Below are 18630 nucleotides of genomic sequence, written 5' to 3'. Positions count from 1 at the left end.
AAAGAGCACCGACTGGTTTTGGAATTAGATTTCATTACTTCACAATATGTTCTTAGTGGATTACTTTTCCTTTTATTAAAACTGCTCCTTGTTAACTAAAATCACATCATGTTGCCGCTTAGATTCAACTTAATTATGTTTGGATTACATTCACATTGGGTCTCTCTTGTTAAGACATTTATTTATCGTCACAACAAAATGATAAATAATAAAACATTTCAAACTGTGCTCAGGAGAGACATCAGAGACAATTAATGTGAGGTAGGCTGCGCCAAGTGGAGAGAGATTGTTCATATGAGACAAGACAATCCCCTGCGTGCTCATAAAACCACAGAGTGTGTCTTCTTTCATTAAACTCCACAGAAGTGTTCACATGAAAAACTGTGTGTGTTCGCATTACGAGCACAAAGACTTGACCTTAAAAAAAAGCAGAGGACACACACAGTAGATGTTTGGGCCTAAAAAAACAAAACAAAAAAAAAAAACATGTCCAACTGCTCCAGATAGGATTAAAATCATTTGATAGCACATAATATTACACCATTTCATCTCCCACTAGGAAATAAATTTTGTATCCCAGGATAAGATCCTGATATTTAATCAGCATCAGCTTTGTACAGAATGTTTTCATTTGTTATCAGTTTTAAAGCCGATTTACTGTTAAAAATGCTTTTACTGCTCCTTAATTTAACCGTTATCGCTCCGTGCAGATTGCTCGGTGTTACTACACATTAAAGGTCACTCATTTTTGCGATGCACCAGCTATGTGTGAACACATCTCCTGGCGTGTAGGGGTGGGAAGACTGTGTGTGGGCAGCTGGACATCAATGCTGCTACACACACACGCCTGCACTGGCAGTATTTTCTCTCTCATTTGCAGCATCCTACAACCCCAGGTCCAAAAAAATACCAGAAGCTGCCGGTGCTACCCCTCAGCCTCGCAGTAGATAAACCCCGCGACAGGGTTACGACTACCCATCAACTTTTTACTGCTGAGGGGTAAGAAGTTGGGTTGTTTTTTCAAATGTAAATAAAAACAGATCTGTATCTGTAAATCTCATATAACATATTTAATTCACATTAGCTCCCTTTGAATTTGATGACTGCACGACATGACTAAAAAAGTTGGGACAGGGACAAAAAAAAAAAAAAAAAGGCTGGATAAGTAATTGATCAAAGGAGCTTGCATCCGAGAAGCTTCTTCAGTTCTAAGGTCAAATGGTGGAGAGTCCCAGATATAAACCTAGTGGGAGTGAGCCCCCACAGAGGGACAAAAGGACCCCCTGATGATCCTCTAATCGCCTGAGCCAAGGTGGGAAACTGGGCGTGGGTCCCAATCAGCCAGAGTTTCGGGTGTGTTCGGGTTGATTGGGACCCACGCCCAGTTTCCCACCTTGGCTCAGGCGATTAGAGGATCATCAGGGGGTCCTTTTGTCCCTCTGTGGGGGGATACTCCCACTAGGTTTATATCTGGGACTCTCCACCATTTGACCTTAGAACTGAAGAAGCTTCTCGGATGAGAGGTGAAACGTCTTCAAGCAACTTAGAGAAGTCCAGACGCTTTTCTTTGCAAGCTCCTTTGATTACGATGACCTGGATGACTGAGAACCTTCACAGACATAAGTAATTGATACTAAAAATAAACAGCTGGAGAAACATTTTGGAACTAATTAATTGGCAACAAGTCAGTGTGACATGACTGGGTATAAAAAGCATCTTAGAGAGGCAGCGTTTCTCAGGAGTAAAGATTTGGAGAGGATCACCAATAAAAAAATTAAAAAAAAAACTTCTACAAATGTGAAATCATTTCACAGTAATATTCCTGAGTGCAGAATTCTGTAGACCTAGAATAACTCATCATAATACCATCAAAAGATTCAGAGAATCTGGAGAAATCTCTGTTAGCAAGGGAGGAAGGCAAAAATCTGTATTTCGCACTAACGATCTTTGGTCAGCCATGATTCTGTCATGGAAATCACTGCAAGGGCTCAGGAACGCTTTCAGACCGTGCCATCCACAAACCCATCATGCAAAAAAGGAGCCATATGTAAACATGCTACAGATACGCTCATCATTTAAAACGAACTGAGGCAAAGTGGAAAACTGTGCCGTGCTCAGACGACTGGAAATTTGAAATGAATTTTGGAAAACATTGATGTCCTCTGGAGTAAAGACGAGAGAGATCATCTGGCTTGTTATCAGAACTCAATTCAAAAGCATGCATTGCTGATGGTATGGGGGTACATTAGTGCCTATGGAACTGACTGTTTATGCAGCTAGAAAGGGTCCATGAGTGCTGAAAGGTATATACCCACTCCCATCCAGATGATGTCTTTTTCAGGCTTTTGAGGCTCTATTACCACAGCAGGGCTTCATAGTAGAAGAGTCAGGGTGCTGAATTGGCCTGTCTGTGATTCAGACCTTTCACAAACTGAAAATGTTTGGTGCATCATGAAATAAAAAATACAACAAAGAAGCTGCTGAACAGCTAAAATCCTATATTAGACAAAAAAATCCATCAGCTGGTCTCTTCAGTTTCCAGGCTGCTGTTAAAAGAACGGGGATGCTACACAGAGGTACACATGTCCCTGTCACAACTTTTTAGAGATTAATCATTCTGTTTTATTTTACATCGTCCCATTCTTTTTCAAATTGGGCTTGTACTTCATCGACACAGCCTGAGGTAAGTCCTCATTAAAAAAAAGCCCTTGAGAGGTATGCTTGTTCTAAACAAAGCTAAGCTTGTCCTTGACCTGCGGACATGACTTATAAAAGCAGAGGTTTGCCCAGCCCGAAGCAGGCAAATGTCAGTCAGTTAAAGTCAAAGAGGTTGATCACAGCAGGCTATAACAGGGTGGCAGCTGTTGCTCTCTTTAAGTATGAGTAAAGTTCATCATCTGTTGTCAATTATCTGTTAATATATTTCTGATAAATTAATACCCACCATTTAATTATTTTAGTTTTGATTACTGAAAGGAAGAAACTGGTCTTTGGAGAGACATCAGAAGGCCTTTAGCCTGCTAGCCTCAGTGTGGGTGTGAAACCATTCCGGTGTGATTGACAACTAAGCTGGCAGGAGCATAGGTGTAAACTAACTTCCGCTACAAACTGTAGCTCACAAGCTGAGAACAGACAGAGGTTTGTTAGCACTGATACTGAAGGAACAAACCAACAGCAGCAGGAAGAGGAACCTTTCAAACAACTTCCTGCTATTCCACCAAATAAACCAGGGTCCAAATAAAGCTTTATTAAACACAGTGGTTTAAAACTATTTGGATTTTTGCACGTTCAGCTGAACATATCACACCGGCTCCCTGTACTGCAAAGAATTAGCTTTAAAATACTATTATTAGCATTTAAAGCTCTTTAAGGAAGTGAAGAGAATTTGGTTGGAAACACAGGATTAGTTTTTATTACACCTTACAGTGGAGGGAGTGCCGCCACATGGGCGCCAACCGTTCACACATATTTTAACCACACAGGAAAATTCTAATATTTTGGGACAATATATGTTTTAAAGAAGGACCCAGGGTATGAAAACTTTAAAGGTGCCATTGTATTGTACCTTGGGCTAATAAAAGAAAGTGTTGTTAAAAAATGAATGGTATATGTTAAAATATTACAAATTTTTGGTAACAAAAAAAAAAAAAAGGAGACGGACAGAACTGGAGTAAACCTGATGCTTCCCATCTTAATGATGAGCATGACTTTCACACCGAGACTTTACGGGGAAATGGATCTCCTATACCTGAGATGAAGAGGACGCTGGCTTCCTGCAACTTGGATGGTTATAGAAGTTTGGGACATTTGCGATCTCCCACGTGACCTTTTTCTTCTCTTTCTCTTGTAAAGATGTTAAGAGTTACTAATTTCCTCACTGAGTTATTATAGTTTTGTATTTTCTCATTTTCATTTTGTTTGACTTTTTGCTTTTATGTTTAGTTTACTTTAGTTTGTTTCCAGAACCAGTTTAAGTTTAGTTTCTCTTAGATTCAGTGTTAGTTTTAGTCATTTTAAATTATTACCATTAAAGAGGGAAGATTTAGGAAAATCAGTGCAGGTATTATGACCCACAGCCTTGTAGACGTCCAAAGTCTCAATAAATGCATCCATCAAAACCTCATCAGACAAGTTGAAATAAGATTTATACCAAACTCACAAATACTAAAACTTCCTCTATAATTTTTTCATTTCGGTTATCAAAGTTCACAAAATGATTTTTCACATCAAGTTTTACTTTTTAGTTTAATTGTAGCTACCTATTATAACCTTGGTTCCTGACCTACCGCCAGGAAACTATATACTTTGAGCGTCAGTGTCCGCAGCCCCATCGCCATGTTGGACCCTTGTGCATTTTGGTTGATTAAAGAAAGAAGACACACCGACAGCCACAGCGTTGGAGCAAAAGTTGAACTATTCAAATAAGAGTGCCTTGAGCGAAGTTAGCAAACAAAAAGCAAAAACTTGAGTATGAGGGCGTTTGGCACCAAGGACTTTGAATGCTGTCAACTTTAAACTTTACAGGATTTGTATAGGAAACCTATGAAGTTTGCATTCGCACAGCCAACTATGGCAACTAACCATAACTAGGCAAACATTTGCGTCACTAAACAGTCATCTTGTCCTGGAAAATTACCTTCCCTAACCTAGGCATTAAGAACTACAACTATCCCCAGTTGCTACTGTGCTAATTCTTTAATTGCACTCACCTGAACTAGAAAGCTGACTACTTGGACAGAAAGTACACAAAGAAATCCTGACAAACGCTTATTGTTTGTCAGATAATTGTGTTACAAAGACTCCTGAAGGGGCCACAACCACATTGAGAGGTCCAGTTGAGGTCATTGAATGAGCTGAGGTGATACCTTCGGGGAGATAGTGGCTTAATCGGTACATCTCTCACACCCCTAATAATGAAAAAGCCTCAATACAATACAAGGAAAGTAATTTAAAATTCACCCCAACACTGTTGTCAACCATTTTGGCCATTCAGGGAACGGCATTTCTGGGACTTCAGCGCCAGCAGATGCACAAAATAAGGGTATTCTTCCTCCTACAGTTGTTATAGCAGTCCAGAAACACCTGTTTGTCTTAATTAAGCGTTATGGGGAATTCACTGGCTTGTTGCTAATGCACAAAAAGCAGAAAATGGTTGAATGTTTAACGGCTTTCGTTTTATTGGACATGAAAAACAGCTATCTGACTAAAGCATTTACTGATACAAACAAAATTAGACTGTAAGTCCTCAAGAATGAAGAAAATAATGCTTCTTCTCAGTGCCAGTTAATTAGATAAATATCATCTTGATTAATACATTGATTTTAAAAAAACATCAAAAAATTTTTTGTAAATTCCCAGTATAATGGGCCTGAATCACTGCAAGGCATCTACAAAGCCCTGGTTTTTCACCAGTAGGCTACATTTACTGTAAAAATTTTAAGAAGAAGACAAGTTCAGTTGTCAATTAAAACAGGAATCATTGCAATGAAATCCATGTGAAGTCAAACTTTGGCTTTGACATTATACTCTGACGCATTTACGCCAAACATATTGTGGCGTTATATAATAACTGAGGCGCAGGCAGTCCTAAACTGTAAAGGTTAGTGCTAAATAAAGGTTAGGAAAGAAGAGAACTGTCTGTGATGTGAGGCAGGTGATTTGTGGCTATCAGACGCTCGTCATGGAGTCATACAGTACATGTGCACAGCGGCTCGTCACACGTTGTGGTTTATCCTTTAATAAAGCCGTCAACTGCAGCTCCTCTCTCACCGCCCACTCTTCTATAACAGTGTGTGTGCTTGTGTGCAGGAGGAAGCCGGATCCTGCCCCCTGGTTCTTTACAGCTGTGGGAGACATTTCTGTTTAATGAGGTATAGAAAGGCTTTCCCCTCAATTACTATCTATCAGCTGTGTGCGTGTGTGTGTGTGTGTGAGAGAGAAGGGGTTATTTAACTCCCCCTCTTCCTGCTCTTCAAGTCATCATCAATTCATCAACATTCAGCACAAACAGACAGTGATGACTGCTGCCCACTTTCTTTATTCCGGAAAAGCTAAATTGTGCCCGATGAGGCCAGATTTACATTTATTTTAGTTTTAGACAGTTATTAGACAAAGGACAGTACTTAACAGTTCATGGGCGATAACAAATTTATAATTTAAAGTATTGTAATCTAGCAAGGACTCAATTTGAGGGAATTCCTTCAAAGGATCAAATGTGTGCAAATACACATGAAAACAATCAGGTGCAAACAGATCATTTCATTTGCTCTAAAAACAAAAATAATCTCTTCACTGGAAATGTATGGTTGCTTAACTGTGCTACATGTAGTAACAAGAAAGAGATCAGCGGGCAGACAGCTCACCCGGAGCGTTGTGCAGAGAAACTGTCTTCAGTCGATAATCTCCTGGCAAACATGAGCATTTATTTAGGATCCTAGTTTCAACTGGTCAACTGTTCAGACCGTATGCTCTCCTAGGGAGATACAAGTCACATCATTGGTCTCTGAACACTGAGCCATCATATACACTTCGTGACATCTGAGCAATAATCAGATGTATCTCCAGCCACTTCTTCTGCAGACTGAAGTTAGCTACCTGCATTGAGGTCCTCAGAGTAGCCCTCCAGATCCCAGAGCAGAAAAAGGCAATCACCAATAGATGGAGTCCAAAATGATGGAGACAGACTCAGCAAGCTGACCTACCTCTAGGGCAGGGGTGTCCAACTCCAGGCCTCCTGCAGGTTTTAGATATCACCCTGGGTGAAAACACCTGAATCAAATGATTAGTTCATTACCAGGCCTCTGGAGAACTTCAAGACATGTTTAGGAGGTAATTTAGCCTTTTAAATCAGCTGTGTTGGATTAAATACACATCTAAAACCTGCAGGATACCGGCCCTTGAGGCCCAGAGTTGGACACCCCTGATCTAGGGAAACATTAGAAGAGAAGAACTGTGTGACTCTGGTTAAGGTGGTTTGCTTCCCAGATCCTCCAGAATAAAGCTGCATATGAAATCTTTGTGAGTGTGGGGTTTAGTTATATTAGAAAAGCACCTTATATGCTGTACATAACAGTCTATTAACTATTTAACTGGAGTTAGCTAGTTTTCAGTGATTAAACTTTCAAAATAAGAACTAGGGGCTATACCAAAAACAAATTGCATCGCTGTTTTAAACATTGGTGGGTGCAGTGTGTTTTAAAGTACCACATTACAATAGTCACATTACATTTTTCAGTTGGTATTGTAATGATTTACTGTACTACATTCAGTAAATACATTAAAGTTATAATTATGATGTTATGGTAATTATGAAGTTCTTCAGTTATCTTAACAGCAGGCCAAGAAAAGTATCAAAACTTGTCCTTTCCGTACTGGGCAGTCAACACAGAGCCAAGAACCTCAAGGGATGACACAGCCAAATGTCTGCTGACCCCAGCCCAGCAGCCAGAGCCTGATCTTCAACTGGTAACAAAGGTGGTGACCAAGTGATGTAGACTCTGCTTCTACCTTTTCGTTTTTTACAGTAGAAATTTTGAGCAATACCCCTCCACAAAAAAGTGAGTTTATGAAAGTAGCAGAAGTAGAAAAGTGCTATATAAGAACCAGTACAATTTACCATTTACCAGTACTGGTTTTGGAAGATGAAAGGATAAAAATGTATCCTAACCCTGTAAAACTAAGTTCATCATATATGATACATGAGTTTTTGATGCCTCTACATTATCAGCGTGATTTTTTTTATCCTTTAAAAACCTGATGTAGGCACATGCAGTGCTACTGCGAATAACAAAATGCACAAAAATGCTGTAATTAGAAAAAAAATCAATAACCATTCCTGTTTCAAAAAATTTGAATTTTCAGGGAATTATTTCATGGTTCAGGCTTTACAGAGCTGAAATTTACTTGCGTGGTGTATGTTTAAAATGCTTGGGTGACCCGCCCAAGTAAATTATATGAGTAAGGAAACACTGCTGGCTTATTTCAATATATTTAGTTGAATAATTATCACCAGCTTAAGGCTCTGTCAGCAGCTCCACCCGCTGCAAGCTAAATGATACTTGATACTTATATCTGTGTGTAATTCTATTTAAGCAGATAGTGTGCAGGATTTTCCTTAGTTAACCACAGCCTCGCGTTTAATAATAGTGCAGCACATCAGGGTTTTTTTTTTTTACTGCTGTCTGATAGAAATGAAGTAAACATCAGCAGCTGATTATTTTTGTTTAGTATCTCTACTTATATAAAGATACTGAATACTAAATTACAGGTTCCAAATTATATTTTGGACACATTTCTGGACAAGAGTAGTTTAAAAAAGCAACTTTACAAATATTACCCAGTCTGTTTGTGTGTGTGTGTTTCCCGCTAATATCTGTAGATATTTCAACAAATGTATCAATTATCTACAAAAATCACATATTGTGAAAGCCCCCAATAAACACTCAGATTTAGCACTATGCTGGTTTCCATGAACAGGATGACCTGGGATGGAGTTGAATTCTGGGACTGAATTGTTAGTGTTGGTGTGTGGATGGATGGTACATCTCAAAGTAACACACGCATGAATGTCTCAGAAGAATAATGCATTGTAATGAGATGAAATCATCCACTTTACCTGTCAGTGGTTTTAGTGTTGTGGCTGATGGGTGTACGCACCAGCATAACGCCATCCACGTACATTTCAAATCAAACTGTGTTTAGAGAGCGTAAACCGCAACCTCTTCTTTTCAGATGTGACTCCCAGCTGCCTGGAGGAAAATGGATTAATACACACACACAAGCTCTGTCCACACCTCCAATCACGTTCTAGCACACCAAGTGCTTCACCCACCCCCTATTAACGCACACATTCACACGCAGAGGGGATCTCTCTCTTTTTGCACAAGTCTATTATTAGCTGTTCAACCCAGAGACAAACTAATGACACGTTGGGATGAATCACCAGAGCTGCTGCCTCCGACTATCATTACACTCACAGCAGAGCTACTGTAGAGACATCCATGTAGGATGCTGGCCACCACAAATATAAACACACTCATACCATTAGTCTGCTTCAACTGCTACAGCTTCTCGTCCATTAGCGTCCGAAGCCCACGTGTCTGCAGGTACAAATCTAGATTCAGCAAATACCCACTGTTTTATTTCATATCAAATCCATCTGAGGATTTAACCTCATTACTGTGTCGATGGCTTGACAGATTCATATCCTAAAATTTTTTGTCAATAACCCCTGCAAAGCTTTTTAGCATCTCTCAGCCTCAATGCTCAGACCGATCAGGTATCAGCCAAACTCCACACTCAGCACGTATTCTCTGTAAATATCTTCATTACATTACAGTTCAGTTACATGATCAGTCAGTTCTAACAGCCACAGCAGAGCCTCCTGTTACCGTGCATTAAAATTATCCAGGCAGTGAGGTATATAAACAGCTTCCATCTGGGAAAGGAGATTTCTTTTGCATTGCAGAGAAAAATAAGAGGCGCGCATGCACCGTAAGAAGTTCAAATCCGGCCCAAGGCCTTTCTTGATTCCTCTCCCCATTGTCCTATCAAAATTAAGCCTAAACAATTTTAACTGTTTTACAGTGCTTTGCTCATAAATTTTTCTTAAACTAGTTTCGGGTGACCTGTTCCAAAGGGTCATCGTCTTCTGATGACCAATACCATCACCAACAGGTTGGCAGAGGAAGCACAGGTAGGCATGCTACCTCAGGCCTAGAGACTGGTCACCAATGGTCACGAGGTGCTGGTGGAAAAATTGTTTGAAAGACCTCCTTGCAATAATTTTGGTCACTAGCAGGTTGCCACGGGCACTGATTTGTCTACAACCCCCCGCTAGTTATTGTCCAAGCAGTACTGAAACTCTGAAAAGTGCGACTCGAATGTAAATCGCCTACAAAATAAGTCAAGCCTATTCTAACATGTTAAGGCGGAACTTTTACTTTGAAGGCAAATGTCCTCTATTTCTGGTTTTCAAGTAAAGAGAATTCAGTCAAACAAATCGCATGGAGGTCTTTGATGCAGCACACTCTTTAGCGTTTGACGGCAACCTCAAAATAATTCACTCACAAACCAATTGGGGACTACGTATTTTTCCCTTGTGACCAGATGATCATTCAAACCGGACTCTGCCTAAGGTTGTGCTTCCAACCCTTCATGTTTGCCCCGAACACAAAAAAGACAACACTGCTCTCTCTCAGCAGCACATACGTGTGCTGACACTGTTGCCTCACAGTAAGAAGGTTCCCGGTTTGAGGAGTTTGCATGTTCTCCACGTGCCTGCGTGGCTTCCTCCCAGGTTATCTCGGGATTCTAATGTGGCTGTGAATGTGAGGAAGATAAAGAGCTTAAAGCATAGAGAATAAAGTGCAGTATGACTGTATAGCTAGATGTAGTCTAAATTGCTTTGAGGAGTCACTAAGACTAGAAAACCTCTATAAATTAGAGAGGTGAGAGACGTCTTTGCATGGTTACCTGTTCTTTGCACGATTTAGCCTGCCGTGATAAGTGGACGGATATCAGCTGAGCATCTTAAATGGTATCAACTTATAGCATCTCCCTTGCTCTTTACTTTTTTCATTTTAGATCTCGAGATCTACAAGCATTAATCATATCTGGAGATGGCTACATGAAACTACAGCGAGGCAGACTCAACTTGTTATCAGTCCTGTTATAATAATAATGTTAAACTGATGAGTTAGCAGGGAAATGAGCAAATTGCCCATCACCTCGACCCCGTGAGGACGTTGTCCATTCACACAAACCCAATTTAAACCATAAGGTGAGGATTATTACATACATACCATGACATACATAAAGAAACATACATGACATACAAAAAAAACAAGATTCAAGAGAGCCCAAATTATATCACAGCACAATACAACCCATTGATCTCATTTAAGAGGAAAGATAGCTGCTACATATATTAACACAGCTACTTTTGGCTGCTTATTTGGTTAGCACTGGGGATAACCCCATGGAAATGTAAAAGAGGAACTCAGGGTCAGAAAAATAGTTTTTCCGGTTCTACCCATTATTCCAAACAGCCAGAGCAGGAAGCTGTTTTCAGCTTTCCTTCCCCGCGTCCCTTTACGCTCATTTAATTCTTTTACTGCATCCCTATAAAAGCAAAAGACCAAGACCCTGTGTTAAACTGAAAAGGGATTTTATGTTATAGTTAATGTTTATTTATTTATTTTGCAAAGTAAACTATAAAACTCGGCTCCACATTCTGCTATAAAATGTCCTTCCCACTGATCTGAACACACTGTCCTCAGACAACCAGAAATTAAGGACATGCCAACTCAAACAAGTAAAACTAAGGAGCTAAATAATACAGTGAGAGTGGACCAGGCATACTGATTGGCCATGTTGTTGTCTGAAGCACTGTTATCAAACTTCACATACAAAGACGCTTGATTGAAACATGATTAATCTGCTGCTGTTCCTGCCTGCTGTACTCAGACTGACCATTGTTACTCTAAGCAAGAGGATACCTGGGTTGCTACAATGATAAGTGCTGTAAATTATGTAAAAAAAAAACAAATAATACACGCAGCTAATACTTCTGCATTTCCACTCGCAGCCTTAATGCACAAAGAGCCCAGCTTTAAGAGCTTGCAGCCAAGGTTAATGGGCGCTTAAGTGATACATTAGATCGTGTATCGGGTCTGAATTGGAGGTGATACGTGATCTATGTGTTGCCTGTTTCTCCTGTACCTGCAGGACTGCCTCCAGCCTAATACTGAGGGAGCTCATTTTACATGTTAAAACACTTTAAACCAGACGCCACTTAAATCTGCAAGATCGGCTGCTAAAGTGATGAACTTTCCTGGTTGGATTCAAGTAAAATAACAGATTTTAAACAAGTTGAGGAAACAACACTGACACATCATCCACTTTTTAGTTTGAGCTGTAAGTTTTTCTGATCCCTTTGCAAATGTGATTCACGCTCTTTTTTGCTATAATTTTGGTTTCAACCATCTCATAACGCGTTCTGTTCATTTTGATCTGATGAAAGTTTAGACAGTTTTTGTGTTAATTCCCGATATAAAATAGAAGGACCTACTTCTGGGACTGAAAAGTGAGGCTTTAACCTGAACTCTTTCCCTTCAGGCGGAAACTTCTCTGGCTGTAAACGGTTGTATGGAAATCTATGGGAAACCGACCCTTTAGCTCCGTTGATCTATGAGCTTATAGTCTCAGTCATTAGTTTTAAGTATTATTCAACACAAGATGATGTTTTTTCTGTCAATTATTGTCCCAATATGGTCAAAAATTAAGAGAACAATGGAGATGACGCTGGAGAAAATGCTCTGCTCAGGCTCATACACTGCAGGGCTCTAGTTTTAATAGAAAACTACATCATGAAAACTGTGACGTTTCACCAAATCTGTTTTGTGCAGCCAAAATGTTTCTGGCAGAAAACGCTCATCTCTAGGCTTCAAAACGGGACTTCAGAAACCGATTGGAGTGAGGTCACAGTAGCTATGTCCCATCTTTTATACTGTCTCTGTCAACTACTGCTACTGTCTTCAAGCACAAGCGCTTTTTATCATTTTGCTAGTGCGATAAAACAGTCAAACTGGAGCCCTGCAGCGTGCATGCTGCTCATTTTATTTTCAATATTTATCATATTTGGCTTGTTGTCGTCCCAGCAATAGTATGGTTTGATGTGTATCTATGTGTATTTTTCTAGTTTTTTACCATCTCTGATATACAGCTTGTTTTTGTTGGTTTGTTCAGAGGCCGTGCTCTCTTGCAAGAACTCTCCTTGAGGCACAACTTCTGAGAGTGAGCACCCACTCGTCACTGCATGTGAGAAAAACAGTGAGACGGATATTATTGTTTCCAACTTTCTCCCTGACTGATTATTTTACTTGTAAATATTGCCAAATGGTCTGGACAGAACGAGTTTAAGAGCTTTTCTCTGAAAACAGCTGCAGCAGCCCAACACAGCACAATGTGAGCAATAAGAGCAACATAAAACTTACCTAAATTACATAAAACTGAGCCGAAAATCAGATCATTCACTGATTCAACCCATTCAGTGCACAGTAATTTAAAAATGTAGTGAAACATTGGGGTTTAAACATCTTTTCTGCTAAGTCTAACTAGTTATAATAATAAGTTCATTGAGGTTTGGGGGGGAAATTGTGGATTTTATTGAAGCAAACCCGAGTAGCGTGTGAATCTGAAACAGTAAATGAAAGGTCGTCTCTACAGTTAAATGCTTTATTGACCCATCCATCAACCCGGGCTGCTTCACACGTCCAACTGTTAGTAAATTTTATGGCTCTGCAGTAAATTACTCCCACTTCTGCTCCCAACTGACCAGCGTCATGGCTTCTAAACATATGGTTTTGCTCCGCTGGCTGAAATGACTGATGCTTTTGTTTATCTTGGAGAGCCGATCTGGGATATTCATGTTTCCCAGAAGACGAGTCCTCTGGGTTTTTGGGAACCAACTGACTTGTCCTTAAGCAGTATATATTAATTATTAATTTAACGTCTCCAACATTTTGCCTTGGGTATATAAGATGGGAGAAATAAATGGCCCTGTTTGACCTTCATACAGTAGCTCCTCAAATCTGTCTCCCTTGAAAATATAGTGTTACATGGAGAGTGGCCAATGAGTGATTCATTGCCTCTAACAAGCCAAATGTACAACAAAGTGCCTCTGCCAGAAAACAGAGACAGTGGGATATTTTACAAAGTAAGCCTGTGCATTGAGCTGCAGTTATTTTGGTAGGCTTGGCTAATGGATGCTTCACACATCCAGATTGGATGGACTCTTATTTTTAAAATGACTGCCACAACTTTAGCTTTTCACTCGAATCCGATCAGCAGTAACTCTCACACGATGAATCACACAGAGCTGTGCAAAAATATTACTACAGTACATATAAAACACCCACATCTTGCAGCCATGGTTTAGCCTTGTTTGACCTTCACACCTGCTTCAGAGGGCATGAAGTTTCCGAGGGCTGTAGTAAAACGAAGTTCAAGCAATAACAGCATCTAAGACTAATATCATTCTCCAAATGGCCTAGTTCACTGTTATATTACCATTTGTATATTACAGATGAACAAACATGCTGTGTGGCAGTTGGCTAAAATGTTTTTTCACACCTACTTTTACTTTTTGGTTTAGCTTTAGTTATAAAAACACAGTCTTATGTAATAATCTTGGTGTGCAGCAATTATTTTGCATTATTATTGATAGTATTTTAATTCATTTATATCATCAAAGAATTATTACAAAGTTAAGAAACAGATAAAGAGGCAATGTGGAATACCTTTTGATTAAAGATTGGGATATTTTCCAGGGGTGTCTTAAGCAAGGTGCCTGAATTGGTAACTAGTCCACTGAAAAATTAGGTGTGCTACTTTTTACTAGTAAGCTGTCGGATTAAAGATCAACTAATGTCCAATTTCATCACATCAGACATTTGTACTTTCATATGCAGCTCTGTCAGCTCTGAAATCGGTTGAATACAACCAAGAATGTATGAACTAACAGTCACTTCTACAGAAACCCATCAGATTCAAACTCTTGCTTCGGGCCTCAACTTTCTGCTTCCTTGGAGTGGTTTGGCACCAGGTGGTGAGGGTGGAAGCTCACGTTCACCCAGCTGAAAGCTCAGACTTGTGAGTCAGAGCGAAGTCACACATCTTTGGATTAAAGTATGAAGCGCATTAGCGAGTAGACTCCTAATGTGCAGTATGAACTGGAGGAATCATCACAGAAAACCAAACCTGTTTTAGTGTCCATATGGGCAGCTAGATGAAATATATGATGTGTGATTTTGGGCTTTCCAAGACACTCATACGATCAAAGATGGCTGCTGTTGATCCACTAACCAGCCAAGCAATAGGAAACGTGCGTATCTACAGTGCAAATCTGAAATTTTAACAAAGATTGTGTGATGTCTCCTCCCTGTGTATTCCACCTCTGTATTATCACGATGCAGGAGGGAGGGTAGTGCAGACGTGCATCTCCGTAGGTGATATCATCGTACAGGCGACATGTTTTGTCGTATCCAGGTTTATAAAGTACACGAAGCACAGTGTGAAGTGCAGTGACTGCTTAAGGCCTCAATCACAGTAGAGGAAAAAATAGATCATCAACCTCCGTGTGACCACAAAAAAACATGGTTGGTGAGCAATTGCATTTAAATGGTTTCCAAGAGGTTGAGGTTGTGAAGCTCCCTCAACGTCTTGTCGAAGGTAAGTGTGCAACAAGCTTGGAGTAAACTTGGGTTGTGTTCCCTTTTGTGACTTTAGCTGAACCCGGCAACACCAAGAGATTTTGAGACTTGAGACTTGTGCTGTAATGTTGAGAAAAATTAAACTTTTTGAGTTTTCAAATATGTTGCTAAATTTAAAAATTCTGTCCGCTTTTGAAGTTCTACACAAAACTAAAGGAGAAGCTGATCGTTGTGGGGAGTGATCACGTGATCCAATAATCGATTTACCTTGGCTGTTTTGTTTTATTAATAAGTGGAAGGCAAATCTGCTGCTTAGATTAAAATTTGATTAATTGCACAGTTTTACTAAAGGCTAATCAAAACTCTGTAAGCCCACCTTATGGTTGATCAGTTGCTGAAAGATCAGGCACGCCTACTGTGAAGCGTTGAAGCAGTGGGTTAAAAAAATATATATATATATATCTGCAATACAGTCCCAATCACTTGTTTGTGATTGTATCGTGAGCGACAATCTTTAAACATTACAGCTTTCACTAGATTAGCATTCACTGTGGGTATCAAAGTATCACGAAAAGATGGAAGTGTGATGTGACATTGCAAAAGATGAATGTAGATGAATGGTTAAAAAAGTGGCATCATGAAGCCTCAAACTTAGTATTTTCACTATGGTCATCTTGATATTTGATACAAAATGTGACGAAAGGATCAGTCCGAAGGGAAAACAAAGAGACTGCATTCTCATTGGCTGGATTTTTATGCTGGATGATCCTCCTTTCTAACTCTAATAATAACTATATTTTACAAAATTGACTTCATGTTTTAATCTATGACCTTAAACTAGTGATTGGGCCTAGGAAGTCATCAGGACGGCATTTACTGAGGTCATGGATCATAGGAGCCCACAGTCATTTTCCCATAGACTTCTATAATCTGGACTTCTTTTTGGAACCACATGAGTCACCCCCTGTTGGTCATTATAAATACTGATTTAAGGTTAAAAGCACTTCTATCTTTCATGCTTTCTTTGGATATTGTAGAGGTTTCTCAAATACAGAAGACATTAAAAAAAAGCTCAATAAATTTAGAGTGGGTAGTAGCTAATTCCTCCTCTATTGTGCATCTCAGTTTGGAAACCTTTACACTCAGTGGTTATGTATTGTACCTGCTAATAACTTGTTAGCTCCTGCTCTTTGAATATTTAAAACCAACAGGCACAGGCACGCCAGCCGATGCAGCTGCTCCTAAAGAGCATGAGTTAAACAGAAAAATCTACAGGTTTTTTCAGACTGTTCCCACTCTTTGTCCTTTGGGGTTAACCTGCATGTGAAGACAGGGAGAGGGAGGAGGTGGCAAGCTGCGCTAGATGTTAAGTGCTGAACGGTCAGTGACCTTGTATCCGCCAGCCAAACAAACCTGGACATTGCGATAGAGACAGCGTGAATGTGCGGTGACACTGATCTGGATGTGGCTGCTGCTGCAACAGGTTAAATACGCTCTGCAGAAAGCCCCTGTGAGCACTCCGGGCTGTGCGTGAGTTTATCTTCACCACAGCTGGAAGAGCATGCATGCAGACCGGTCGGTGCAGTCATTTTCAACATGCAACCATGCAGTCCCCTTGCCATTCGGTGCCCTAGATGAGTCCTTCCACCCTCTTCTTCCCAGCACAGTTTCTGCACCTATTTTGGATTCAAAAACCAGGCCAGGCAGCAGAGCTCAGGGCAGCCGTACATTTCTGTCTCAGCTTTACCGTTCATGCCAAGTTTGTTCGTGCCTCAGAAGCTGGATTGTTACTAATTTAACTGAGCAGCTGTTAAAAGCGTGCATGTTAGAGAAGAGTCCACTCATAAACATATCTGTACTTTGCTTCTTTTCCTTTCGCAATGGGATTGAGGTTGAGGTAAACAGCACACATCTGTTAAATGTCACTGATATAAATGTGGTAATCTCAGTCTGCGGCCATTCATTCAGTCTGCGACTTGGATTTTAGAGCGTAACGATTCAGGCTAATAACGTAACCGGTGGGTTATTTTTAGCCCGTGAAGATGCGCTCAGCAGTGATGGCGATGGCTTCCTCCTCCTCCTACACCACAATGACGTCGTGCTGTTACGCAAAACCAGGGGTTCACCTTTTGTGGACCTACAGCTCCGACGTAAATTTCTGGCACAAAACAGGCGCAAGTGCGCAAATAAAACACGCAGAACAACACGAACACATTCCGAGGCGAGGCGGCTTTTAACTTCTGCTTTAGCTTTAATTCCGCATCTGTAACGGCACTTGTCTAAACTTGATGCTGGCACACCCTGGTATGCCCAGAAGCAGGCGGCTGGCCGCCCGGGAGGGCAGCAGGCTCCGGGCATCCCGCTTCATCCTGCTCTGGACCCAGTCGGGGTCGCAGCTCCGCTCACCTGGCGCAGCTCTCCACAAAGTAGAAACCCACATTTCAAAAGCACGGCCACTGACATTATCTGACTATACAGAGACACGGAAATGACAGCATGCCACGAACAAAAAGTGGACACTTAACTATTTGTAGAGGTGCTGGAGACACAGGTCGAGGCATTCCCCCTCCACTTCGTCCTCAGACACCAGGTCCGACAAGGGGCGCATCGGCAGCGGGTCGCCCTCCTGCAGAGGCATCCTCATCTCCCGAATAAAGAGCTCCAAGAACCGTCGGAAGGTTTTCTCCTCTGCTGCAGAGCCGGCCATCATTTCTCATTCCTGGACAGACAGAGACAGCTCCGCCCGTCAGTACACTAACTTGCCGGGCTAAGAAGAGAAGAGTCAGTACACTAACCGAACTAGTTGGACTGACAGTGCAGTACCATACTACCTGAATAAATGTGTACTACCGGAGGAGCAGGGCCGTGGACTACCGGCGCGTCTGAAAGCAGCGGACCCGACTGGATGAGCGGACCGTGGCCTCTACGGTTACACTACAGGACGAGCTGTCACAAGCTGGACTGAGCCCCCATTCAGAGCCGAGCTGGAGCGCGCGCCGTGTTATCAGGGATTTCGGATGATCAGAGGGCGGTGACGTCAGAGAGACGACGCCAAAGCGGGGTCGCGAGCGCGCACGCAACGTTGCCTCCTGACGTCCCGAGACCTTTCTGAAGACATGCCATCACGATGAAGGTGATAGGTGTTTAAAGTAAACACGAGTGGAGGAAGGAATTCAGATATTTAACTCGAGTACAACAGTACTAACATATCACAGTCAGAATGGATTCACTACATATATATATATACACACACACACAGAGCACTTTATTACAGCTTATACACTTTATTACAGCTTATACAGAGAACTTTATTATACTATTTAAATGTAGTAGTTTTTATGTGTTTTCATTTTGTGAGTTAGTTTTAGTGCTTTTTTTAAATATAACTTTTTCTTAGGTTGTAGTATTCTTGCAGTAT

The 18630-nt window shown here is 40.8% G+C and overlaps 1 protein-coding gene across 3 annotated transcripts in view; it reads right to left on the bottom strand.

Annotated features, from left to right (window-relative positions):
* ppm1e (protein phosphatase, Mg2+/Mn2+ dependent, 1E) overlaps positions 1-18244 on the bottom strand; it is a 53904-nt gene extending 35660 nt beyond the window's left edge. Inside the window, exons 1-2 of one of the 3 annotated variants that reach the window (XM_005923159.3) lie at positions 18044-18244; positions 17738-17931 (exon numbers count right to left, since the gene is read on the bottom strand). In XM_005923159.3, the coding sequence (XP_005923221.1) occupies positions 17738-17922 (185 nt within the window). In that variant the 5' untranslated portion in view covers positions 17923-17931; positions 18044-18244. Of the gene's footprint in view, positions 1-17737; positions 17980-18043 lie in introns of all 3 variants that reach the window. The other 2 variants (XM_005923161.2, XM_005923160.3) reach the window with 2 other exon arrangements.
* Between the last annotated feature and the right edge of the window lie 386 nt (positions 18245-18630).

Source organism: Haplochromis burtoni, unplaced genomic scaffold, assembly GCF_018398535.1.
Source record: "Haplochromis burtoni strain Fernald_Lab_line unplaced genomic scaffold, NCSU_Asbu1 Contig_66, whole genome shotgun sequence".
In the NCBI taxonomy this organism is placed as follows: Eukaryota; Metazoa; Chordata; class Actinopteri; order Cichliformes; family Cichlidae; genus Haplochromis; species Haplochromis burtoni.
This window is presented reverse-complemented; position numbering and strand designations above follow the sequence as displayed.